Source organism: Bradysia coprophila, chromosome III, assembly GCF_014529535.1.
Source record: "Bradysia coprophila strain Holo2 chromosome III, BU_Bcop_v1, whole genome shotgun sequence".
NCBI lineage: Eukaryota > Metazoa > Arthropoda > Insecta > Diptera > Sciaridae > Bradysia > Bradysia coprophila.
The window spans coordinates 1468159-1491461 of record NC_050736.1 but is presented as its reverse complement, the minus strand read 5'-3'; the positions used below and the strand labels follow the sequence as shown (position 1 = coordinate 1491461).

The 23303-nt window shown below is 35.5% G+C and overlaps 3 protein-coding genes across 3 annotated transcripts; 1 reads left to right on the top strand and 2 right to left on the bottom strand.

Annotated features, from left to right (window-relative positions):
- Positions 1-505: 505 nt before the first annotated feature.
- LOC119075692 lies at positions 506-23175 on the top strand. Its single transcript, XM_037182219.1, has 19 exons — positions 506-804; positions 2619-3217; positions 8721-9177; positions 9245-9346; positions 9406-9502; positions 9556-9674; positions 9731-9897; positions 9959-10279; positions 10342-10546; positions 10608-10790; positions 10855-11001; positions 20448-20547; positions 21220-21740; positions 21802-21917; positions 22073-22232; positions 22305-22553; positions 22615-22786; positions 22856-22901; positions 22958-23175. The coding sequence occupies exons 2-19, from the start codon at positions 3201-3203 to the stop codon at positions 23064-23066; spliced, it is 3288 nt and encodes a 1095-aa protein (XP_037038114.1). The 5' UTR covers positions 506-804; positions 2619-3200; the 3' UTR covers positions 23067-23175.
- On the bottom strand, positions 11066-13633 carry LOC119076492 (esterase B1-like). Its single transcript, XM_037183281.1, has 7 exons — positions 13480-13633; positions 13007-13154; positions 12816-12953; positions 12608-12758; positions 11667-12551; positions 11512-11609; positions 11066-11450 (listed from the first exon to the last, which is right to left on the bottom strand). The coding sequence occupies exons 2-7, from the start codon at positions 13145-13147 to the stop codon at positions 11262-11264; spliced, it is 1602 nt and encodes a 533-aa protein (XP_037039176.1). The 5' UTR covers positions 13148-13154; positions 13480-13633; the 3' UTR covers positions 11066-11261.
- LOC119077852 (esterase B1-like) lies at positions 13902-16294 on the bottom strand. Its single transcript, XM_037185182.1, has 6 exons — positions 16028-16294; positions 15588-15731; positions 15381-15531; positions 14502-15316; positions 14190-14287; positions 13902-14131 (listed from the first exon to the last, which is right to left on the bottom strand). The coding sequence occupies exons 1-4, from the start codon at positions 16166-16168 to the stop codon at positions 15132-15134; spliced, it is 621 nt and encodes a 206-aa protein (XP_037041077.1). The 5' UTR covers positions 16169-16294; the 3' UTR covers positions 13902-14131; positions 14190-14287; positions 14502-15131.
- Positions 23176-23303: the final 128 nt, after the last annotated feature.

Sequence of the window (23303 nt, the reverse complement as noted above, 5' to 3'; positions counted from 1 at the left end):
TTGCCAAGCAAGGTATTTTATTCAAAAACTTGAGGTAAAATTCAGGATCTGTGCAGTAAAGTTAACTTTACCTCACGTTTTCGAATAAATAAATTGTAAACATATTGTCGTACCGTACCAGTTCAGTGAGACGTTAACGGTCAAGCATTACCTGCATCTTTTTGTCGTTTATAACTAAATTGAAAAATAATCTACCGCCAATTAATACCAACATTTTACATTTTCCCCTCTCTTCCTACGATTCTCACATTGAAGAGCATCAGCAACATATCAACATGACATGTTAAAAGAACGGTTTGCATATACAATATCTAAGTTAAAAGAACATTTTGGTATTATTTCACAAAATCTATCGAAGAAAAAAACAAATTAAAATTCATTCAGAAAGCAAATTCGTTATAATGAATGGTACACAAGAGTTGTATTCTTTTGAAAGGTGTGTTAGTTGCCTGCGCCTACGATCAGTGGAAGACAACTGAAAAAAATATACGTGGGATTGATCATAATACCACACAATAAACATAACATTACGATCAGTAGAGAAATGCATAGGCACAGGCTTGTATTATGGGTCGAAGTGTGTATTGACGATTTGAAAACGGATTTAACATATTAGTTGTGTGTGAACCATTGAGTAACTGAGACCATATTCGGTCGGTGTGACACTGTTTATTCGAATATCATTGCATATCGGTTATACTTCCACGAGACTTATACCAAATTTTGCTTCGAAATAAAATTTTTGAAAAATGAACACAGAATAGGACTACTTATACCCCTGATAAGAGTTCGATGATTCACGTTGTGCGTAAATATTATACTTGTTAATCAATTTCTATATTAAAAAATCGAACGGCAAGTGCATTCATAGATTGTACATCGGAATTATAGCGGAAAGAGAAAAATTTTTGAGCCCAAACATCTTCATTAGTGCCTCCAAATTGAATCGATAAATATCAAAGAATTATAAATTTTTGAAAAGTTAAAAAAGAATTGATTTAATAAGGCTGATATATCGTGTAACTTATTAACAAGTAAATTATTTATTGAAATGTGCTGCTTGGTCTAAAAGTCGAACAAGTTTTTCTGCCCACATGTGAAAATAAATAAATTATTTTTTTTTTCGTATTCATTTTATAATGTGGTATCGCGATGTCGTTGTTTAATTTATTTATTAAGTTTCTGAACAGAAATATTGCTACATCGACATTCAAAGTCGATGGAATTTGCATTTAACCATATGGTTGAACATGTTGGGTGTCCTTTGAATGTGCTATATTTACAAGGGAGCAACTTCAACGATCAACTCAGTTTAAGACAACTCACCCGGTCTTCGAAACGTTAAAACATTTGTTATTGACATGAGTGACAAAAATGAGCAATGAGCTCGATCACCGGCTCTTATATATACCAAAACGTACAGTAAAATTAAAGAGGAAAAAGATTCGATATCAAACAGTGTCCGATACTTTCAACAAAAAAAGTAATAGATTTTATCCATACCTGGTCATATTTCATCCTGTAGGTTTGCCGTTTGTAAAAGGTTTCTTTATTTACAAATATTTGCGTAGCTTTAATACGTAAGCGATAACGTTTCAAGCTATTTGAATCATTATGTTTGACTAATAGGATATGGAACATATAGATTGCCGGTAACACGTTCGGTCACATGCTTTTCTCAAAAACCTCTAGCAAAACTATACAATGCAGTGAATGCAATTTTTTTTATGAACATTTGAATAACATTGTGTATCTGATCACTTCAATTTTTCCATTTCTACTGAAGTTTTATGGGAACAAGGATGTTCAGGATCACCTTTGAAGACATCATAATGAAATGTTAATATTACCAGAAGTTAATTAGAGGATTTTCATATTCTTTCATTGTCATAACCACAGGCAATAGAATGTTTAGCTAATTGATTAACGTCTGTCACCATTGTCTGACGTGTAATTGAAAATTTGATGATTGACGAACATTGTTATTTGGATGGTTTTCAAAATGTAGCACGCGCATTCAAAACTAAAACAGAACGTAATTCCTGAAAAATGACGACTGATGTTTAATGATCCACTTACACTGACTTTAAAAATGAATACTGAACGTTATGCGCGAAAATATTAAAGAGCGATCAATAATTATTGCATTTGACTGCTACAGAAATATCAAGGAAGAAGCAATTAATCAACTCGCAATAAATATGTGCATTTCCAATCGCCAGTGGTTTTCAATTTTCAAGTAATTTGTGCGACATATTGCACTTTCATCTTTAGTCAAAATAATGACATCAAGCTTTAAGACTACCGGATAAACGTGTTTAATTATCATCGATCATGGAAGAAAGTGGAGATGCGATTCTATAATGTGTGAATTTAACGAAATACTCTTGGTGCTCGATTAACAATTTTGCTGTGTTTCGTTCCTGTATATTAAGAATGATGTCGTTATAGCCAAGGTTACACATCACTTTAGACAATCAATTTTTTTTTTGCCATAACCGCAAAGATTCGATGTATTCCAATCACGAATTCTTAGCCTGATAGAGGAATTAATTACATTCTTCTACCAAATTAAAATCGAAAGGAATCTTAAACCTGCTCCGTTTAAATCGTTTCAGCAATTGTGATGTTCATTATGTAAGGCACTGTGTCCATACGAACGTTAAGAAAAGAAGCCGATAATTGTACCAGCCAGAGGCGAACATTTTAATGATATGGTTTCGTAGGGAGGAAGTAAAGGTGTAACGAAACCAAGAACCAATAAATTACCAAACCAAATGAAACATTTTATGGTTCTGACTCTTCTGATGAAATAGACAGGGAGAATAATAAAATAAAACCGAAAGAAAAGAGGAAATTATAAATTGTTCATTCACATATTATGTGCGCGGTGTTGAATTTTTGTTTAGTATTAAAACGAACTTAACGACTTGAAATTATAATAAAATATATTCAGGTGTGTGATGGAGTTGTACTTAAATAATTATGTTAAACTCATTTAATAAATTTGTGCGCATAAATGGTAAAGAAAACTTTATAATATTGATGTGGTGTTGTTGTGATGATATGTTAATGTAATATATACGAAGAAAAAAAGTATGAAAACTTCGTCTGGAGTTTTAATTATAACGATGAAATAATATTTTATGTTCTTATTGTTCTGTGTATAGTAAATATAAAAAGTCAACACTGGATAAACAATGTTGCTGCAATTAAGGTAATTTTAATTGAAACGATCATATCAAATTATAAATGTCTTTAAGGAATGCTATTAGGTGTAGCATGCCTGTCTGTGTTATCCCATTTCATTAAATTGAGTTTAACCAAAATCGTAAAGTCGTCAACTAATTTAAACAGAACTGAGTAAATCATCTAAAAGAACTTATTGCGGAGACTTTACTTGGATTTTAACCTGTTACAGACGGCTGTGATCTGTTATCGACAACAACAGTAATAACAACAAACGACACACGGTGGGGCTGAACCAAAGAATCATAACACTTACTGACATATTTCTAGCTAAGACATTCTTTAAAGCGATTTTTCATCATGAAGCCATGATGGCTTATTTTTGGTCAACCACTAGCAGATCTACGTTTTTCTCCATTTCACCAAAAATGAGCCATCATCGCTTCATGATGAAAAATCGCTTTAAAGAATGTCTTGGCCTGAAATATGTCAGTATATTTTATGATTCTTTAAATAAAAAGGTAAGATGACCTCAACTTTTTTCTTGAAATGTTAGCATGGGTTGAGTGTAGATAATGTACATATAAAATTTTAAAAATCACCGAGCCGTTTTACAGAAAGTACTTTTCAACTGTTTCAACTTTTCCAAACTAAATATGGCAAGTATGGTATGAATCGAAAGCTGAGAGCATTGGCTATAATAAAATAATAAATTTGGGATACTTACGTTAGTTTAATAATGCCCATAAACAGTTGAAAAGTACTTTCTGCAAAACTTCTCGGTTATTTTTTTTTATATGTACATTATCTACACTCAACCCATGCTAACATTTCGTGAAAAAAAAATGTGTGGTTATCCTACTTTTTTATTTAAATTTGGTTCAGCCACACCGTGGACAAGCTCTGACTAAAGACAAATGAAGTAAAAGATTTCTGAAATCAATCTATGAAAATCTTTGATCAAATGTAGTAATAGATCAGATAGTAAAACTGTTAATATTCTTGCCGTCGGTGACAGGTTAAGAGTCAATTTGCCAAAACTTCGAACAACTTAAAAACAAGCCATCGGCGATTTTTGGAGGGTTTACAGTAATTGAATCAGGGGACCCTCCTGAGTCATTTGCAACAAAAAAAAATGTTAAGGAGTAATTATGTTTTCACGCCAGAAATCATGAAAAAATGGTCTGCACTAGGGTGACCAAAATAGTTTTTGTTGCATATCACCAACAATACAATACAATACAATTTCTGGTTGGCAGAGGTGTTGAGGACGCATGTGTTGGCCTTTAAAAGATTTCGGAATTTTTCGTGTTTGTGGTGCAGTAGTAGGGGAAAAAATTCCAACTTTCAGAGAGTGTTTAAAAAAAAACTTCAATAATAGACTTGGAAGATAAGGGTGTCGTTGGATAGGTAGTGACCTCTACTATCCATGACACCATAAACTTACCGCGCCACGACTTTCGTTGAGCTTCAATTTTGATTGAAGTGTACTAACACAAAAATTCTCTAGAATTCCAATATTCTTAGCGTCTAGTTTAATTTTTCTGACGAATAAGACATTTTTAAGGCAGGGTTGGAGTTACTGTTAACTTCCGCTTCGAGAAATTCCGTTTAGGGCCTACAAAATTTGAAACAACTAATTCAATTTTGTCGTATAAAAATTCATCTGTACTTCGGGTGTCCAGTATGGTCAGTGCGGCACTGTATCAAGTGTTTACTAGCATATTATGATCATATTTTGTATGTTGGCCACATACCGGAAGGATTTGGAAATATGTTAAATTTTTCGTATTGGTGAATTTGTGAAAAATTTTCAAATCCTTCCAGTAAGTGGCCAACGTACAAAATATGACGTTTTGCATTAATATGCAGTTCAAAAATACCATTTCTCATCAGGCCATGGCGACAGTGGTACTCGATGCAATGCTCTATCGAACACTTATACACTATACCGATTTTTACACGAATAAGACTAGCGAATCATAATTGAAATAAAATTTCAATTTTTTCCTAAACTCAACCACTCGTGGCCAGTGTGTGTAATGTTTCATTAGTTAGAGTACTGTTCTTGGATTGCTTCATTTTAGTAGTTTAGCAACACCAGCGACAAGCCAGAGTTCATCGATTTTTTTACTCCGCAATAGATAACTCACCTCAAAACATATCTATCAATAGATTCATAATGTCTTACATATTTCGCCTTATCGGTTAATAAACCTTGTCAATTACAAATAACAAATAAAAATATCAATTTTGTTGAACGTGTTCTTGGCTTGTAAATTGAAATTGAACAAACTTTTTATATCCGTTTCCACCTGCGCTAAAACTTATGTAGATTCTAGCGGTAAACAAGAGCCATATCGGAATATATATTAAATATTCTTGATGAATTTCTACAAAAATATTCTCTCTAATACCGGCGCTGACTCTTACCACTATACACTCCAACCATTTTATGCGTTGTTGTCTTCTTCAATGAAAATTCTTGCATTCCAGCGACAACACAATGGTAGCATATACAATATAATGTACCGGATACCATTTATTTATTCATTAATTGTTATTCAAAATTGACAATGGTTGATTATTCAATTAGTGTAACCAAAATGATGTACATTATTGCTCATATAGCGATATATTTCAATGATTCTGGAAACCCGTTCGTTCTGTCACTCATTCATTCTTTGTTTTGTTCAAACTTTTTCATTTTGTTTGACCGTTCAACAAAAAATATTATTTAGTTCAACTACCTGTGATTCAATGGATCATCTTTACGAGAGAAAAAAAAAAACAAAGAAAAATACACAATTTCGTATACACGGATACAGAGTAGTCTCATATATCTTTAGGTTATTTCCATGAAAATGTTTCTTCTTTGGTTTGTTATTTTTTTCTCTTTTTTTTAGTGTTAAAATAAACAATGATCCCTTCTGTACGTGACATAGAAATGCACTTCCGTTAAGAAGCACAGTGGTTTCTATTTCTACTCTTTCAACGAATTCTCGGCCGTGTACTGTGTGAGAGCATTCATTGAAACGACGAAATGGGTATGAGAAACTACGTATCAAATAGAGTGTTTATCGTTCAAATTCCGAATTCAATAAAGAAATTCAAGAAGATAAATGCAGCAGCATTTCTGTTGCTTGCGATTGTTTCTTCAAGAGGGATGTACCGAAAAATGGTAATGGTAGAATTAATGATGTTCAGGGAAATGAAGTGCATTATCAGTAATCTGCCATATTTGCTAATTTGAAGGTGTTCTGGTTGATATATTTAATCAATACGTATCTAGCAAAAAAATTTAGATACCTGTCCTGAGCTCTGGCTAATATTACCTATTCAGACATTTCTCACATGATCGTTTTATGTTTTGATTTGTAGATTTTCAATATGCACAGGAATGAAGATGCAATTTTTAGTCAAAAAATCATCTGTTGTCGGCAACAGCGACAGAAATAAATATGAGCTTTAGCTGACATCGTTGTCATATTATATTGCAAAATTTAATGTTTAAACAAATGAAGTAATAGATTTTATTTTAATTTGATGAAATACTTAGATCAAATAATCAAGTAACAGATTGGATAATGATATGGTTGCCGCCTGGTTTAAACATTTTTTTTGGGCATGTATCAGATTTCATGATAAAACCATTTACACTTCGGGTTGCTTCTAATTGAATTTTTACTATCAACATAAAACCGTAGAGTGGAAATACGATATGGTAAATTATTCTCAAAGATTGTCAGAACCACATTAGAGTCTCTGTTTAAAATACGATAAAACTTCAATTGAAGAGTCATCATATGGTCCATTAGTACAGTGTGTGTGTTATGTAAATTATGTAATTATATTAAATTTTTATTTAAATATCTTAACCATTTTCTTTGAATATAATCAAAACACTCTTAATGCAGAGGATTGGCTGCATGAAAAGTATTAATAATGTTTATAGATCGGTTATACGAATATATCAACAATTCTCTCATATTTGTATGGGCATTATTGTATTCGTCTGCCCACATAAAATGTTTTATTTGTAAACAATGTGTTACGAGGGTATTGGCTCGGAATAATATGGAGATTTTTTTTTTGTACCTGAGAAAGTAGAGTTATTGCTGATCCGCTTAATTCAGTTAATGAAATAAGCACACGCTATTGTACTGATGACATTATTTCTCATCAATTGTGAAGTGACCGTGATATCCCTTTCTACTTTAGCAAGTCATTATACTCCGAAATGCTCTAGACTCTAATCTACCAATTCCAGTCCTTGATGATCAGATTTAGAGGCCTTTCTCACACAACATAGTTGAAAATATATGCTTTTTAACAGCCAACAGTCACAACAGATATAATGCGTAGGTGGATTTTTACTTCTTTATGTTATTCAATTTTTTAATAGTTTTTTCCTCTGTTTTCGAATGTAGATTTTTTCAATAAAAAAAAGAATACCAAAGGCACGTAGGTTGATAGACATGATCTTTGTAGGTTTGGTATTGCACTAAATTTGTGTGTTTTTAATATTAAATGATGATATCCGTCGTATTGTGATGTGCATCGCTATGGTTAAGTCTTCAGTATTTTAAGGTTCGATGAATAGTTAAGAATGTTAATTCAATTTCATCGTCATGTATATGTTTCTAAGGCGTGTAGCTGTCATCTGTCTTTTGAAAATGCCGGTCTCTTTTATAACAATTAACCGATTTATTCAAATGGAATGTACACAAACAGCTCCTTAATTAATCAATAACATCAAATAATTAAAAGAAGTTCTTGTTTAAGAGGCATAGATGCCAGTGCCGGACTGGCTCAAAAAAGCCCTTCGGGCGTTGTATGAAGAAATTTTTCAAGAGACCCTTCGTTGCCATTTCTTCATACAAAAATCAAAAGGCCCTTCAGGAATCGCCCGAACGCCCATAGGGCCAGTCCGGCACTGATAGATGCTTTGCAGAAAAGCATGCGCTTTTGGTAACTTTTCACCAGAATCCTTTTCGAAGTGAAAAACGAAGTGACTATTTGCAGGCGAAGTTGTCAGTGAATAACAGAGGTCGTTATTGTGATCGAACATTTTTCAAAAACGGATCTGGCGAAAAACCCAAATGAAAGCTACAATTTCAGCTAAGCATCCATGCCTCTTGAGAAGAATGTTTGATCAAAAGCCTACATTTGGGCATCTCTTACATACTGTACACACTCATCACTTTTTACAAAAATCCTTTTTGAAAAATGTAAGACGACAATACCTACCACAAAAAAGATTTGTTGGTCACCACCTCTGAGAAATTTCAGTTTATGAAAATTTGGACAAACTGTTGAATTTTCTAAGGACTGGTCAAACTACCACAAAGAAAGCCAACACTTTTGTGATCGTTATTGTCGTCTAACATTTTCCAAAAAGGATTCTAGTAACAAGATACAATCGAAAATAAAATACGAAACGCACAAATGTGTGCTATGCTACAGCTAGGCATCCATGCCTCCACCAACCACCCATTCCATTATTAATCATTGTTTTTACTCTTTTTCAGATTGCAATTTATGAGTGCAATGCTAGTCTGCTATCTATTACTGATTCCTCCACCACATTTAGTTGAATGTTCAACGACGATCATCAACGCCAGTTCCCCAAATACCACCATTCCTCAATACGGAAATAGTCATTCATTAAACCAAAGTACAACTCTAAAACCATATAACCCCATTCAGACTGAAGTCATTCAAAAATTAGTCAATGTAGACAATAGAACCAACATCGGAGTGAATGAAACCAAATTGAATGAAAAACCGACTCCGAAAAATGTAATCAAATTGTACAACAAAGCAGATCCGAGAAAGCGCAAAATGGAGAGAAAATCAATTGTGTCCGATGTTGATTTAACGGAATGGCATTGTCCAAATATTAGTCAAAGTAAAAATTTGGAGCATTTGTGTTCGTGCGACATGCCACACACATTACGCTGTAGCGGAGATATTCATTCTCTAGAGGTGAGGCACTGCACTCTCCTTAATTTTTTTTAAAGGAAGATAATCAATTTTTTAAATCTTTGTACAGACCATTGCTGAAGGCCTCAGAGCATCTCCATATCCAGTTTCTTTACTTGATTGTACATTAAGAAATGTGTCATTCCTCAGCAACGCAAGGATATTTGAAAATGTAATTCGATTTGCTTGAAATTTAATTCAAAATTTACCAGTTTCTAATTACTACTTTAGTGTTCAATACTTTATGGACTGGTAATATCCTCGGGAGAAATTAAAAGGGTTCATCGATTAGCATTTCTGGGCATAAAAACACCGTTACAAGCTTTAGGTGGGTTAATTGATGGATGTATTAGCTCAATTGTTGATCATTTTAATTGATAGGTCTACCGAATAACGCCTTAGCAGCGGTACCTTACAATTCGCTGGCACAATTGACATCACTGGACCGACTAGATTTATCAAATAATAAGATTAAGACATTAGGAGCCTCAGACTTTTTGGTATGTCTTAAAATTCTGACTTAAATTTTCCATTCTACAAAATCCTTTAAATTCAGTCTCTGCAAAACTTGACATACTTGGAACTGAGTGACAACCAGATTTCGAGTATTTCCCTTCGCACATTCGCACCATTAAAAAAATTGACTACGCTAAAACTCAATGGGAACCGATTGGGCGATTTCACCACAACACTTCAATCGATTGGCCAGTCACTGAACCTAAGGTTTGATTGGATTTTCATTCGGATTTTCGTGAACCAACTTTATTTGATTCCCGTATTTCAGAGAACTTGATCTTCGGTCAAACTCAATTAAGGGTCCACTTACAAAGAAAACATTACCTGTACTCCCTGCACTGGAATCGTTAAATCTGGATCGAAATCTTCTCAGCAGCATCCAAAACGGAGCGCTGCAAATGTTTCCATATTTAGTCACGTTGTCACTGCGTCACAATCAAATCGACGTGCTGCAAGACCATGCATTCTCCGGACTGAGTTCGTTACAATCTCTCGATCTGGGATACAATGGAATTGTTGCTGTATCAGGAGCTTCACTGCTTCATCTATCAAAATTACTTGTACTGGACTTGACGCACAATTTCTTGAGGTTGGTGACAAATCATTCATTTTTTTAACGACATGAAAATCCTTTTCGTCTCGTCAATATAGAGCTTTGACAAGTGATCTAATTGCACCCTTGCCTGCGCTACGAGAACTGCGGCTGGATGGCAACGACATATCGATGGTTGCAAAAAATGCCTTGATTGGAGCCAATGAGTTACACAGTCTGTCGTTACAAGACAATCCATTGTCTTGTGATTGTACGCTGAAACCATTCGCTGAATGGTTAACGGTTTCGAAGATACCGTCGAACGTAATCCATTTTAGAACGTTTTTCAGTCATAACGATTGTCCAATCATTAAATCAATTGCAGGATCTATTGGGAGCGATTTGTGCGACGCCTCCTCATTTAGAAGGAGCTCCTCTGCTACAAATACCAGTCGACTCGTTAAATTGCGACGGAACAAACGAATATGAGAACTCTGAAGTGTTGGAGCAGTTAGATATCATTTCGAAGCAGTCAAATTTGTCCTATTCGAAGGAGCTGAGTGACATCGTAAGTTTAAGAGCCACATTTACATCAAGTGAATTAAAAGTAATTTTCATTTTTCTTTGAAAAGGTATCACTGAAGAATGTTCATCTGTCCGAAGACTATGGCATCATTTTAACGTGGACCGTAAACTTGCGAAATGACGAATTCAAATGTGACGCTGTATTCGTGTATAAGGAAACGAACGTTCACGAAATTCTTCTTGACAACTCACCGGTAAGTGCAAGCCACATATTACGAAAGTTCCTTTATGCTAGTCATCGACAAGAATCTAAATAAGCGAACAACTCGGGCTAGTTCTCTTATATAGTAAATTGTAGCGTTGAATGAAGTAAAAGATTTTGTTCTCGGTATTTCAAACAAATTTGATAATTACATCGATAAACGTTTACCCTATTGTAAGCGGTTGTAAACAAAGTTAATGAATTATGAACGGTTCACGAATCCTATCAGAATACCGTTCATATACGTCCATCCTATGGCTGCATAGATTCCCACAAAGCAACTCGTTTCGCTTCCGGATAAAATATGAACGACAATTCATCGTCGATGTTTAAACACTTAAACGGTGGACTAGAGCGGTTAGCTATAGGTTTCCATTCGCACAATTTAGTGGCATCACAGTTAGGATTCCCAGTGACTGCAAATCTAGTGAACAAACTGGTCTGGAAATAATTGTTTTTGAATGAAATTGGAATCTCAAGTTTCAATATCTCAATATCTCACCACTCGGTCGATCGTCTTATGTTCGGCACTGTTAATTGTTGGTTCTTTCAACGCGGATGGTTTAAATATTGCCCCAATGTCCTCACCATGACAGACACCTAAATAATCAGTGGATCATTGATGCTTGTTAATACTTTCTATATTGTCGTTCTCACCTTTCACATCATTGGGAACTAGAAATTGTCTGACTAAATTAGACTTTATGTCGGCTGAAAAAGCAAATCGATACAAATATGTAGCGGCGGCATTGTTTAGCAGTCGTCCCACAATCGTAATATGCATACCGTGCCAAAAATACTTATCAGACAAAATGTCTAGAAACTTTTCGACTTCATTTTTTGTTGGTGCACCCTCTTCAACATAAACTTTTTTCAACGTTGCAGCCAATACCTTAACTTTTTCTTCAGTTAAATTCCACTCCTTCGGGATCAAATTTTCATAAGCCTTTTCTCCTTGACACAGATCTGGATCGGCAGCTACTTCTCGATACGACAGCAATCCCTCTTCGGTAGTACCACCAATTATCAAAGGAATTCCGTTGCCCCAACATGACTTGTACAAATCAAATGGATTTTTAGCCAAAAAGCATTTTTCGCTTACATACGGCTCAATGCACGGACCCCATTCTAAATACATCCAATCTCGCTTCTCTTCATCGGTTCTAATCTCTTGTGCCAAAACTAACTTTTCTACTTCAATATTCTGCAGAAACTCTACAAGCTTGATGGCACCTCCTTCTCCATTCCAGCCCAATTTCTTTGCAATGCGTTCTGACCAATTGTTATGCGGTACATTGCACCACGGAGCTAACGCAGAACCCGACTGAATAATTGCTTTATCAAAAAGCCCCCTTGACAAATCTGACAGCATGTGCAAATGCACAGATCCAGCCCCCGCACTCTCACCAAAAACTGTTATGTTCTTACTATCACCACCGAATGCATGAATGTTATTCCTCACCCATTGCAAGGCCATCGATTGATCTTTCAAGCCAGCGTTGCCAGGAACATTTGCGGCCGGATCGTCAACACTTAAGAATCCTTAAAGTGAATAGTGATGAAGTGGGCTATTTATATAGCTTGTTTCACCGCCTTACCTAACACTCCCAGACGATAGTTCAACGAAACAAACACAACATCGTTTGATAGCAAGTAATCGGGTCCATATAACATTTCCGACGAATCACCGAACTTAAAGCCACCGCCATGAATCCAACACATAACTGGCAAGGGTTTCCGTGGTGTAAGCTTAGACAGAACGTTTTAGCACAGATATAACGTTTCACTGGGAAAACTGAACTTTACCTCTTTCGTGTAGACGTTAAGAATCAAACAATTTTCATTTCCGGTCAGGCTTCTCGTAAACATGTTCAATGCGGGTGCAGCCAATCCCGTTTCAGTTGCATCAATCGGTGCTGTCCATTTATCCGGCAATTGAGGATCCTTTTACCAAAATATTTTATTTCCAACAATTTCCAATCGTCTGTAAAACTTACTTTGAACCGTAAATCTCCGATAGGAGGTTTGGCGTAGGGTATTCCTCGAAAGCTGAAGAATTGATCACCGACAGCAGATGTTCGCTTTATTCCTCGCACGGGACCATAATTGGTTTCAACGATGGTTGTATTAGGTTTCATGTTGATCCTATTGTAAAGACACAAAAATTTATTAGAATTTACTTTTAACCTTTCACAGACGGCAAGTATATCAATAGGATGTGGAATCTGTTACTTGATTTGATCTTAGTGTTTTCAACAGATTGGATTCAACAGATTCTTCGTCGTTGTCGGTCGATAACAGATGCCAACCGTAAAAGGTTAATTTTAATTGCAAAATAAGTAGTCAATCACATGACGCTCAAAATGCAGCACAAATGCTAATCAAACTCAATATTTAATTCGATTAGTATAATCATGATCATCAATTGACTGCATTCACTTCAGACAAACTTCTACCAAATTTTCACTACCTGATGATTTTCCTGGCACAACTATTAACTTATCTGCTCTCAAATGACAACACCAGCAGCAATATTATGCAATTGACTTATTATTAGAAATTTAGATTATTTCAACCGAATATCGCTAAAAAAATCGTTTTGTGTATTGAACTGTTTGTTGAGAAACTTACCTTGTTCCGCTCTTTGAACATATACCTCTCCAATAGGTATCATTATTATCAAGCTATTATCTGACGAATTGCTCTCTCAATGATATGAATTAGCAGAAACACAGAATATCATTGATAAGATATCAGATATCGTATCATATCTATGTTGTCTACAAAGTGGCGAACAACAGCTACTTATTGATTTTTTTATGGTTTTACTGACCTTTTCCTAATCAAACACAAATTTGTTTTTATAGAAATTAACCTTTGTAAAAGCTTTTTATCTTCCTCAAAATCAACTTTATTCATAGAAGATGAAAAGATAGTTTTCAAACGAACGAATTCCATAATGCACATCGTTCGGTTTCTGGATATTTGATGAACGTAACGTCATTGGAAATATTCAAGCAATAGAAGGGTTGATTAGTTGATTTAACCACAGGTTCCCAAGTAATTTCGATGACGTCATTGTTAGGATTTCCGGTTGCTGCAAATTGAGTCCACGAAGAGATCTAATGACAACGAATGTTAGCCTCAAGAAAATTCGAAAAAAATCATTCAGGGAATTACCAAACGTTGCATTGTCTTCTGTTCGAGGCTACCGTCGATCACTGGCTTGCCATATGACGTTTTGAATAAGTAGTCCAATTCCTCAGCATGACAAACACCTGGTTAAGCATGTCATTTAGTGTTATTGTTGGGTTGATCTATCGATACACAATCAGGACCGGACTGGCTCGGAAAAGCCCTTCGGACGTTGTATGAAGAAAATGTATAAAAAGCCATGCGTTGCTATATTTCCATACATGAATTAAAAAGCACTTTGGGCATCGCCCGAATGCCTATAGGGCCAGTCCGGGCCTGTACACAATCATAAATTACCTCGAACTTCCGATGCCATAAGTGCATGCTTTATCATCGTGAAACCGGTTGCTGATTCAAAATTGAATCGGTACAAGTATGTGGGTGCAGAGTTTGGATCATTGCAACGAGCTTTAACGGCTAAACTTATGCCATTAATGAAATTTCTATCGCCAATCAAGTCCATAAATTTGGAAATATTTTCAATTGTCGGCCGCTCATCGTCGTAATAGAATCGCTTTGTTTTCTCCGCATACAATTTCGTCTTTTCACTGTCTTCTCCAAATTCAAAACTGAATAAATTCTTGAAACTGTCCTCCTGATCATATCGACTGGTATTTGTGATCAAATCGTGATACCACAGTATTCCCTCCTCCGAATTACCGCCGATAATAATTGGTATGCGATTGCCCCAAGCTGTTCTGCATAGTTCCGAAGGGTTTTTCGTAAAGAAACTTTGCTCAGCAACATATGGTTCGATTGTGGGAGCATACGGCGAGAATATCCACAGCTTCTTCTCAACATCGGTCATAATTTTCTCCTGTTGCTTAACGATTTGCTTTGCGTCCACGTTTTTCAAAAACTGATAGTAGCCATCAGTGCCTCCCTCTCCATTCCAGCCCAATTGCTTTGCCAAACGTTCAGCCCAGTTCAATTGTGGAATATGGCACCAGTCAGCAAATGCTGTTCCAGACTGTAGGATAGCTTTGTGATATTCTTATTGTCACCTCCGAACGCGTGAATGTTATCCCGTACCCATTGCAAGGCCATTCTTTGGTCTTTCAGTCCCGCATTGCCAGGAATGTTAATTGATGGATCAGGTATACTAAGAAAGCCTAAAGACTTACAGTGAAATTTGGTGTATTCAGGTTCAAACGGAACACAAAATCGAAAATTTACCGAATGCTCCAAGTCGATAGTTAATGGAAACGAACACGACATTTTTTTCCAACAAATAATCAGGTCCGTAACTGTTTTCGGTAGTATCTCCATACTTGAAAGCACCTCCATGTATAAAGACCATAACGGGCAAAGGTTTTGTTGGAGTTATCTTAAATGTATCGATATCGAGTATAAACTTGTCACAATCAAAACCAGCCGACTCACATCTTTTGTATAAACATTCAATGTTAAACAATCTTCACTGCGACCCTCGTTTAATCCGAAAGTTACAAAATTGAACGCTATTGCCGTTGGACCTTGACTCGTTGCATCGACTGGAGTTGTCCATGCTTCAACTGGTTGCGGATCCTTGACAAAAAATATGTAAAGATTTAAATGATGGACGTGTTATAAAATTGTTCATAGAACGCTCAACCGATTCAAACCACTAGTTGCAAGCAGTGAACATTGTAAATAAAAACTTCCTGTACTACAAAACCCATCAAACTATACTGTTGAAGATACCTTCATATAAATTAGCTTCAACAGCAGTACATAATCTAAATAAAATCTGTCAGAAAAAACACCGGTTTGCATTGATTTATGTCGTATTATTGTGCAATCTCAGAACATACGTATTTAGAGGGAAAATACACCGAACTTACCTTAAATCTTAGGTCTCCAACTGGTGGCCGGGCATACGGAATTCCTCTGAATCTGTAGTACTCTTCTCCTACAGTAGATGTTTTAAGAATTCCTTTCACTGGACCTTTTGTCGTTTGAACAATTTTTGTATTTTCTGACATTATTCAATCACGAAAAATTTTCAATCGAAAAAGATAAGATTGTTGATAGAAGCGCTACACTCGACTAGTTTATAAATGTTGTATACCCGCGAGTTATTTACAAACTGAAACCAATCGGCAATAGTTTCTTAAGTGTATGGCTAAGAAAACACAAGATAAAAAATATGCTTCCCACACATAGCATCGTTGATTAGATGGTATGTATACCATATACTTACCATGGTTAAAGACGCGTATGTGTGTGATACGAATTATTTTATCGTCATTATTTTTGAAAATGTACGTCACGAATAGTGTAGCTGTTCTATGACAATATTATTGACTTCGTAGCATTGCAAGATGTTTCGTGAAGACACTGTTGCGTTGAATTTTGAAATAGACGTGAAAGGTTGGTTTTTGTTTCCTTGCAGTCAATGAGAGTAGATAAGTAGGTATGGCCAGTCCATACAAGTCGAAGCACATACGGATTTGCATGGCGCCACCTCAAACGAACTCATTTCGTTTTATAAATTAACTCTAACCAGGGTTTTCGCTCTTGTTTAACGCCTCACAGAATGGATATTCAGATTGATTTCCTCATAATGAACGGTTTTCAAGAATAGATATTGTATAATTGTCCTCACCTCACTTTATCAAATACAATCCGTCTCTTTCGAATACGTTGAAAGTTCTCCTTAAAACACTGCATTCGTCACATACCAAGACCAAGTCAATTTATTCAACCGACGAATCATCTGCTATCGACCAATGAGGACAAGTAAATACATACATCTCACATGGGCTCCAAGTAGTGTTCTTTTGTATGGAAAATGAGAGTTAAAACAAATGAAGTAAAAGATCTCGTAACAAACACAAGGAACAACTTGAAACAAAAGATGTAACAGCCATTTAACAGTAGGTACATTATGACGTCGATCGAATCACACTTTGTGATCGGTCTTTATGATTTTTTTTTCGATCACTTTCAGTCGGTAATAGTATGTTACGTCACTGTTTGTAAATATTTGTTTAGGCAAGTGTGAGGTTTTACACACGTTTACATGTTTGTGGACGGTAAGTGCATTTTCCCTGTCACAAGCAATAATGTAAATTGTACTTTACCGTGCATAAGCATGTAAAATTAAATTTTCAGTCTATCAACAGTTATTTTTTAACTAAGGCAATTCCGTGTATCCCCAACGGAGTGAGGGCGATAAGAAGCGATAGAAAAGCATGTATTTTGAGATTATAGTAATCCAGAGAGAAGTCGGTGGTACTCCACTTGTGTTATATTTAAAAAAAAAATCAAATTAAGCAATCTCAAGACATTTTCTTTCTTTCTTCTCAGATTCACTGTGAAAGCTACACTATGGAAAACGAAAATATTGTCAGTGTCATACTGAGAGACACCGATGGCCTGCACATTGATGAGAGTTATCGTTTCTGTTTAGTTTTATTACACGAAAAGAAAATTAAAAGAGATTTAATTGTTGGCTGTTCCAACATTACAAAACTACGAGCCATCGAGGACGACGACAATCTTCGAGCAACTTACTCCAAATTGTACCAGTTAAATGATGCTGCGAAAAATCTGTCAGAAAGTAACCAACTAGAATCTAATTTTACGGATATTTCAATTTTTGATAGGATTTCTAACAAAAGCGATGAAATAACCGACTCAATCAACCATGAAGTCATTGAAAAAGATCCGACCGAATTTAATCACCAACCTGCGGTTTACGATGGTAACGAAACAATGGCCCTATTTGGTCAAATCAGTCCGAGCTTTTTGCCAGTATTGGGCGTCTGCATTTTGATAGTCAGTCTTTTTCTAATTGCTTGGGGAGCAAGGAAATTCCGGAGCGAAAGAAACAACAATCGAACCGGTTCGACTTGTTATTCAGCTGCTATTGACCAAATTAGCGAAATACACGAAAAAGAGAGTCGAAATCGTTATCTGAAACTCCAAGCTACAACAAGTTTATAAAAGAGAAGGTTAGACGGTGAAAGTGATACTCGGAATATATTTCGATTTAATAATAAGCGAATGTGATATCAGACCTAGTTGATAAGATTGAAGCTTCCTTGTAGAGGTATTAGGAACGGGAGCAAGTTTTATTCATTTTTAACATTAGCTATAAGTTGGCATAAGTATATTAAGAGCAATATTTAATTAGATTTTTATAGCTTTTAGTGTGGAGAATCGGTGCCATAAATAAAAGAATCAGACTAACTCAAAATTTTGTTTTTCTTACGAATTTTCGCGTAAAAAAACTCTGGCTGAAAACATCTACTTCGGCATTTTGTAACGTTCCCTGTTTACTATTCACAATTTTTTGTACTTTGCCGCTGCAAGATAATTTGAAAATTATCAACTTTGGTTATTGTTTGTGTCACTCCATTTGTTCGAATGGATTCGTTATCTTTCGTTCAAACTTACATTTTCCAATGCGCAAGATTGTCGAGAGATTAAGGATAATTAGACATCAAAATATTTTCCAAAAGTAATTTCCACCAACGAACATCAGTCGTGAAAAAGCATCTGCAAAGTTTGCTACTTAACTAAATTTAAAAACTACAAAATACCTGGTCATTTTCCAACAATCACATAGATCACTATAAATTGAAATCTTGGATATTGAAAATTATAGAGAAAGTTAAGAGTTTTGTTTTTGAACTTTTCTTTTTTAAATTGTGATTGTATAAAGTATGTTGACCCGTGGCAGCAGTCGATGGAAATATGAAATTATCAGGACCAAAACAAACTTGCAAAATATTAGGTCTATATCTCTTCCGGCACAAGGACATGTTAAGGTATGTACAGTACTTCTGGTTAATTAAAAATTTTGGTATTACATTTGTTCATTGGAATTTTGTTATTATGTGCGTTGACCAAGCCATTAACTTTAGTTTTTTATTCTTCATTTGCTTTTTAAGAAAATGTTAAGAGGCATCGATGCTTTGCTGAAAAGCATACATTTGGGCGCTTTTAAATACTGGATTTTAGTTCACTTTTGATGATATCTGATATCTTTCCACCAGAAACCCTTCTCAAAAATATGGAACCGCAATAACGACCATGAATGTATTAGCTCTCAACAGCAACAGTTTCATCAGCTCTGAGAAAACTGAGCAGTTTATGAAAATTTCGTTAAACTGCTCACTTTTATCAAACGACACCATCAAAACTAATTTTTATTTAAAGCTAACAAATTCGTGGTTGGAATTGCGGTCGTACATTTTTCAAAAAGGATTCTGATGAAAAGACATCATCAAAAATGAAATATGAGACACATAAATGTAGGATACAATTTTGCTACTCTTTACTTTGTAGCCTAAATTTAGGCGGAAAAATATTCGTTTCTTGATGATTTCTCTGAACAAAAAACTTTTTTGAAAAAGTAAAACCATTAAAGCACACAAAAATGTGTTACTTTTAAAAGGAAAAATTGGTTTGTAAGTCATAACTTGACCCACTTGAAGAAACTTGAGCAGATTACATAAATTTACCGGATCTGCAAAGGTTTCTCCAAGTTGGAATTTTTCCTTTAAAAGTGACACATTTTTGAGTTCTTTAATGGTTTTACTCTTTCAAAAAAAAATTGATTCAGCAAAACCATCGAAAAACCATTTTTCCGCCTAAATGTAGGCTACAAATTTGCGAAGGGTACATTGCTCTTAATTTGGCGTTCGCCAGTGCTTGTTTAGTTCTTCACGTGACTTGCACCTTGCACGTCATTCTTAAAAACAATTCACCTGTACCATAAACCAAAATTCATGAATGTGATATGGAATTTCACCCACTTCTTTGTTTATGTAATTCCATTTTGATTTCATTAATGAAAACGTAAGCCGTTGATTAAGCGAACTTAAGATAGCAAAAATATGAATAAAAAAATATATTTTAATTAAGTAATTTGGGTATGGAGATCATTTGTGTTGTTTTAAAATTTCCTACATTCTCTTTTTGTTATTGTGGAATCAGTGTGCATTACACCAAAGGATTACCGACGCATAAATGATAATATTCCTACGTTTGCCTTTGCTAAATCGGAAATCCATCGTTTTATTGTGGTAGTCGCTTCATGTTGTACAAAGTTCGACTAGAGTGTTGAGAAAGTTAGGTTGTTAAGTTGGTGTTAGATTGTGTCTGAACTGTAAAATGCAGGGTTTAGCCCAATGTACTAACTACATTGTTATTTTTCTACTTGTCGTCTTCCATCAGTGACCTCGTCAGGGTAAATACCAATTTTATGTGCGAACAATCAAAATGGAATTGAAATAACTTTCGTATTTTAAGGCTGACGAATGTCCGAACGATGCTTGGGATACTGCGAAGCCATATTCCTCAATACCAGGTCCATCCAAGTTGGAACTAATCAAATTATTTGCACCAGGCGGTGAGCATTTATCTTTATTCTTGTTACATTGAGTGTGGGTAAATTCATATCACGAGTAGAAGTTTTAAGATGCTGATGAGGTCGGTACCGGGTACAGTTCGTGTAATTTTCTAAAATTAAAATTTTGCTTTGGAGTGAAGAAACCCTATTTACTTTGTACCAAAAAACGTATCTTAAACTTGTCACTACTATGGCAAGTGGGATATCATTGTAAAGCTGGGTCAAGCCTCTATCAAGACATCCACCAATCTAAACATAATCATTAACATTCGCTAGGTGCGAGATATCACCTTTTAATTTTGGCTGAAACATTATTTCTGTTATTTTCCAACAATGGTTGAGGACATTTAAGATATATTCTGGACAGCACCTATCCAGTGAACCCCCACACATGGATGCATATAGTCTGTAGCGACAGTAAATCTACAGAGTGATTAGTGACTAGCAATAAAAAGATGAAATGTACAGTTTTCGTGTGAATTCTGTTGATCTGAGGCGAAGCCGAGGTCAATAAACACACAAAACGAGACTTTTTAGTTTTTATCGCGAGCTATGTGATGGATTTTACTTGCTGGATGCGTCGAAAGAAGTGCTTGAAACATGAAAAGTATGGTTTTCGACGCATGTAACATGTGATAGTATTTTGTAAACTAACCTGACAAAACATTTCAGGTCAATTTCACAAAGCAAACTTTCTGGAAGTGAACAAAGCCGTCTACAAAAAGTACGGACCGATTGTTAAATTTGATGGCTTATTCGGAAATCACGATAACGTATTCATATTTGATCCGAAAGACATCGAAACAGTCTTTCGAAACGAAGGACCATGGCCATTTCGAAAGGGTCTGGCAACGACACTACATTATCGTAAAACCCTTCGTTCCGACATATTCCAAAATAGCATTGGGCTGGTTAACGACCAGGGTGAAACCTGGTTCAAGCTACGAACAGCAGTTAATCCAATTATGATGAAACCGAAAGTTGTCAACGCATACATTCCGGAATTCGATACCGTGGCGAAAGAATTTGTGAACAAAATTAAGACGCTCAAAGATGATAAGGATGAAATGCCAGATGATTTTCAAAATGATTTGTTTAGGTGGGCATTAGAATCGATTTCATTGATAGCACTCGAACAAAGACTGGGACTGCTATCAAACGATGGTGATCAGGAGAATCAGAAAATAATCAATGTATAGCAAAAGGAAATTTTATTGGACCTTAAATTCAATATTAATTATCTCACACTTTCAGGCGGTCAAAAGTAATCTGTCCCTGTCATATCAACTTGACGTTGAACCATCCCTTTGGAAGTACCTTAAAACGCCTAAGTATCGAGAGCTAATGAACTCACTGGAAACAATGACCAAGTATAAAAAAAATGTTTTCGGAAATTCTAGAATCTAGTTAATACCGTTGCTTAGTTTGCTACTAGGACTAGACTTTCCTGTGCGAAAATCCCTCAATTTTCGTAATAGGTCTGCATTGTATTAAATGCCACATTTGGCTTCATACTCTTTTGTAGCGTATCAAAGGTGCAAATCGACAAAGCGATCGAAAGGTTAGCAAAAGAGACCAAACGAGAGGGTAACCGTGAAGAGAGTGTCCTTGAAAAGATTTTGCAAATTAACGAAAATTATGCGATGGTAATGTCTTTGGATATGCTTTCAGCAGGAATTCATTCGGTAAGATGGTTGCCCATAAAAATTGGAATTAGTTGAACGATCCAATTCCCAAAAATAATCTTCAATTGAAAGACAGTGGCAGCAACAGCCGGTCTCTTGTACAATCTCGCTAAAAATCAGAGAGCCCAAGATAAGTTCCGAGAAGAAGCATTGCGTATATTGCCAACCCCGGAGACTGAATTGACATCAGAAAGTTTTAATAGCTTACCGTACATGCGAGCCAGTCTTAAAGAATCAATGAGAATAACGCCAGTGTTTTCTGGCAATTTCCGTGGTGCTGGCCGTAACATTGTTATTCAAGGATATCAAATACCAGTTGAAGTAATTATCTCCTATGCCGACTTTCGACTCCTTTTTTAATTTATCACTGCGAACCTTACAGACACATTTAATTTTGGGGGCAGGAACCATCGTGAATCACTCTGATTTCGTTGAACGACCTGATGAATTCATACCAGAACGATTCTTGAAAGAAGTTCAGCCTGGCTGTCCGAATTCGAAGGACATTCATCCGTTCCTGCTACTACCGTTCGGATTCGGGCCACGACATTGTGGTAATGTTTATCTTTGAAATCAATGAAAATTAAAGCAAGAAAAAATACCTAAAAATGCTGATATTATAGTTGGCAAGCGTTTCGCAGAACTGGAAATAGAAATACTTATGATGAGGTAACTAACCAGTAAATTTTTGATTGTCAACAAAGGCTGACACAAATTTAATTTAGATTCTTGACCAAATATAAAGTTGAATGGAATTATGGACCGTTGGAATTTGCCAGGCAGTTGGTGATACTTCCATCGACAAAGTTGAAGTATAAAGTGACTGAATTGTAGCTCAACCTTTCAAAGGAAGTAGTAGACCTGATAATTACATGGTTATATGCATGCCGTATGTGAAAAGTTAAATATTGATGTAAATAAACGTACAACACCTGCTGAAACACTTGCTTCCAATCAATGAAGTCCTATTGTGGAGAATTTGTCGACCATAATAGATTAACTTATGGTTCCTTCCACTTCTGAATGTTATATTAAAACGACTCAGCAACTTCATCAGTGTAATCTTCTCAG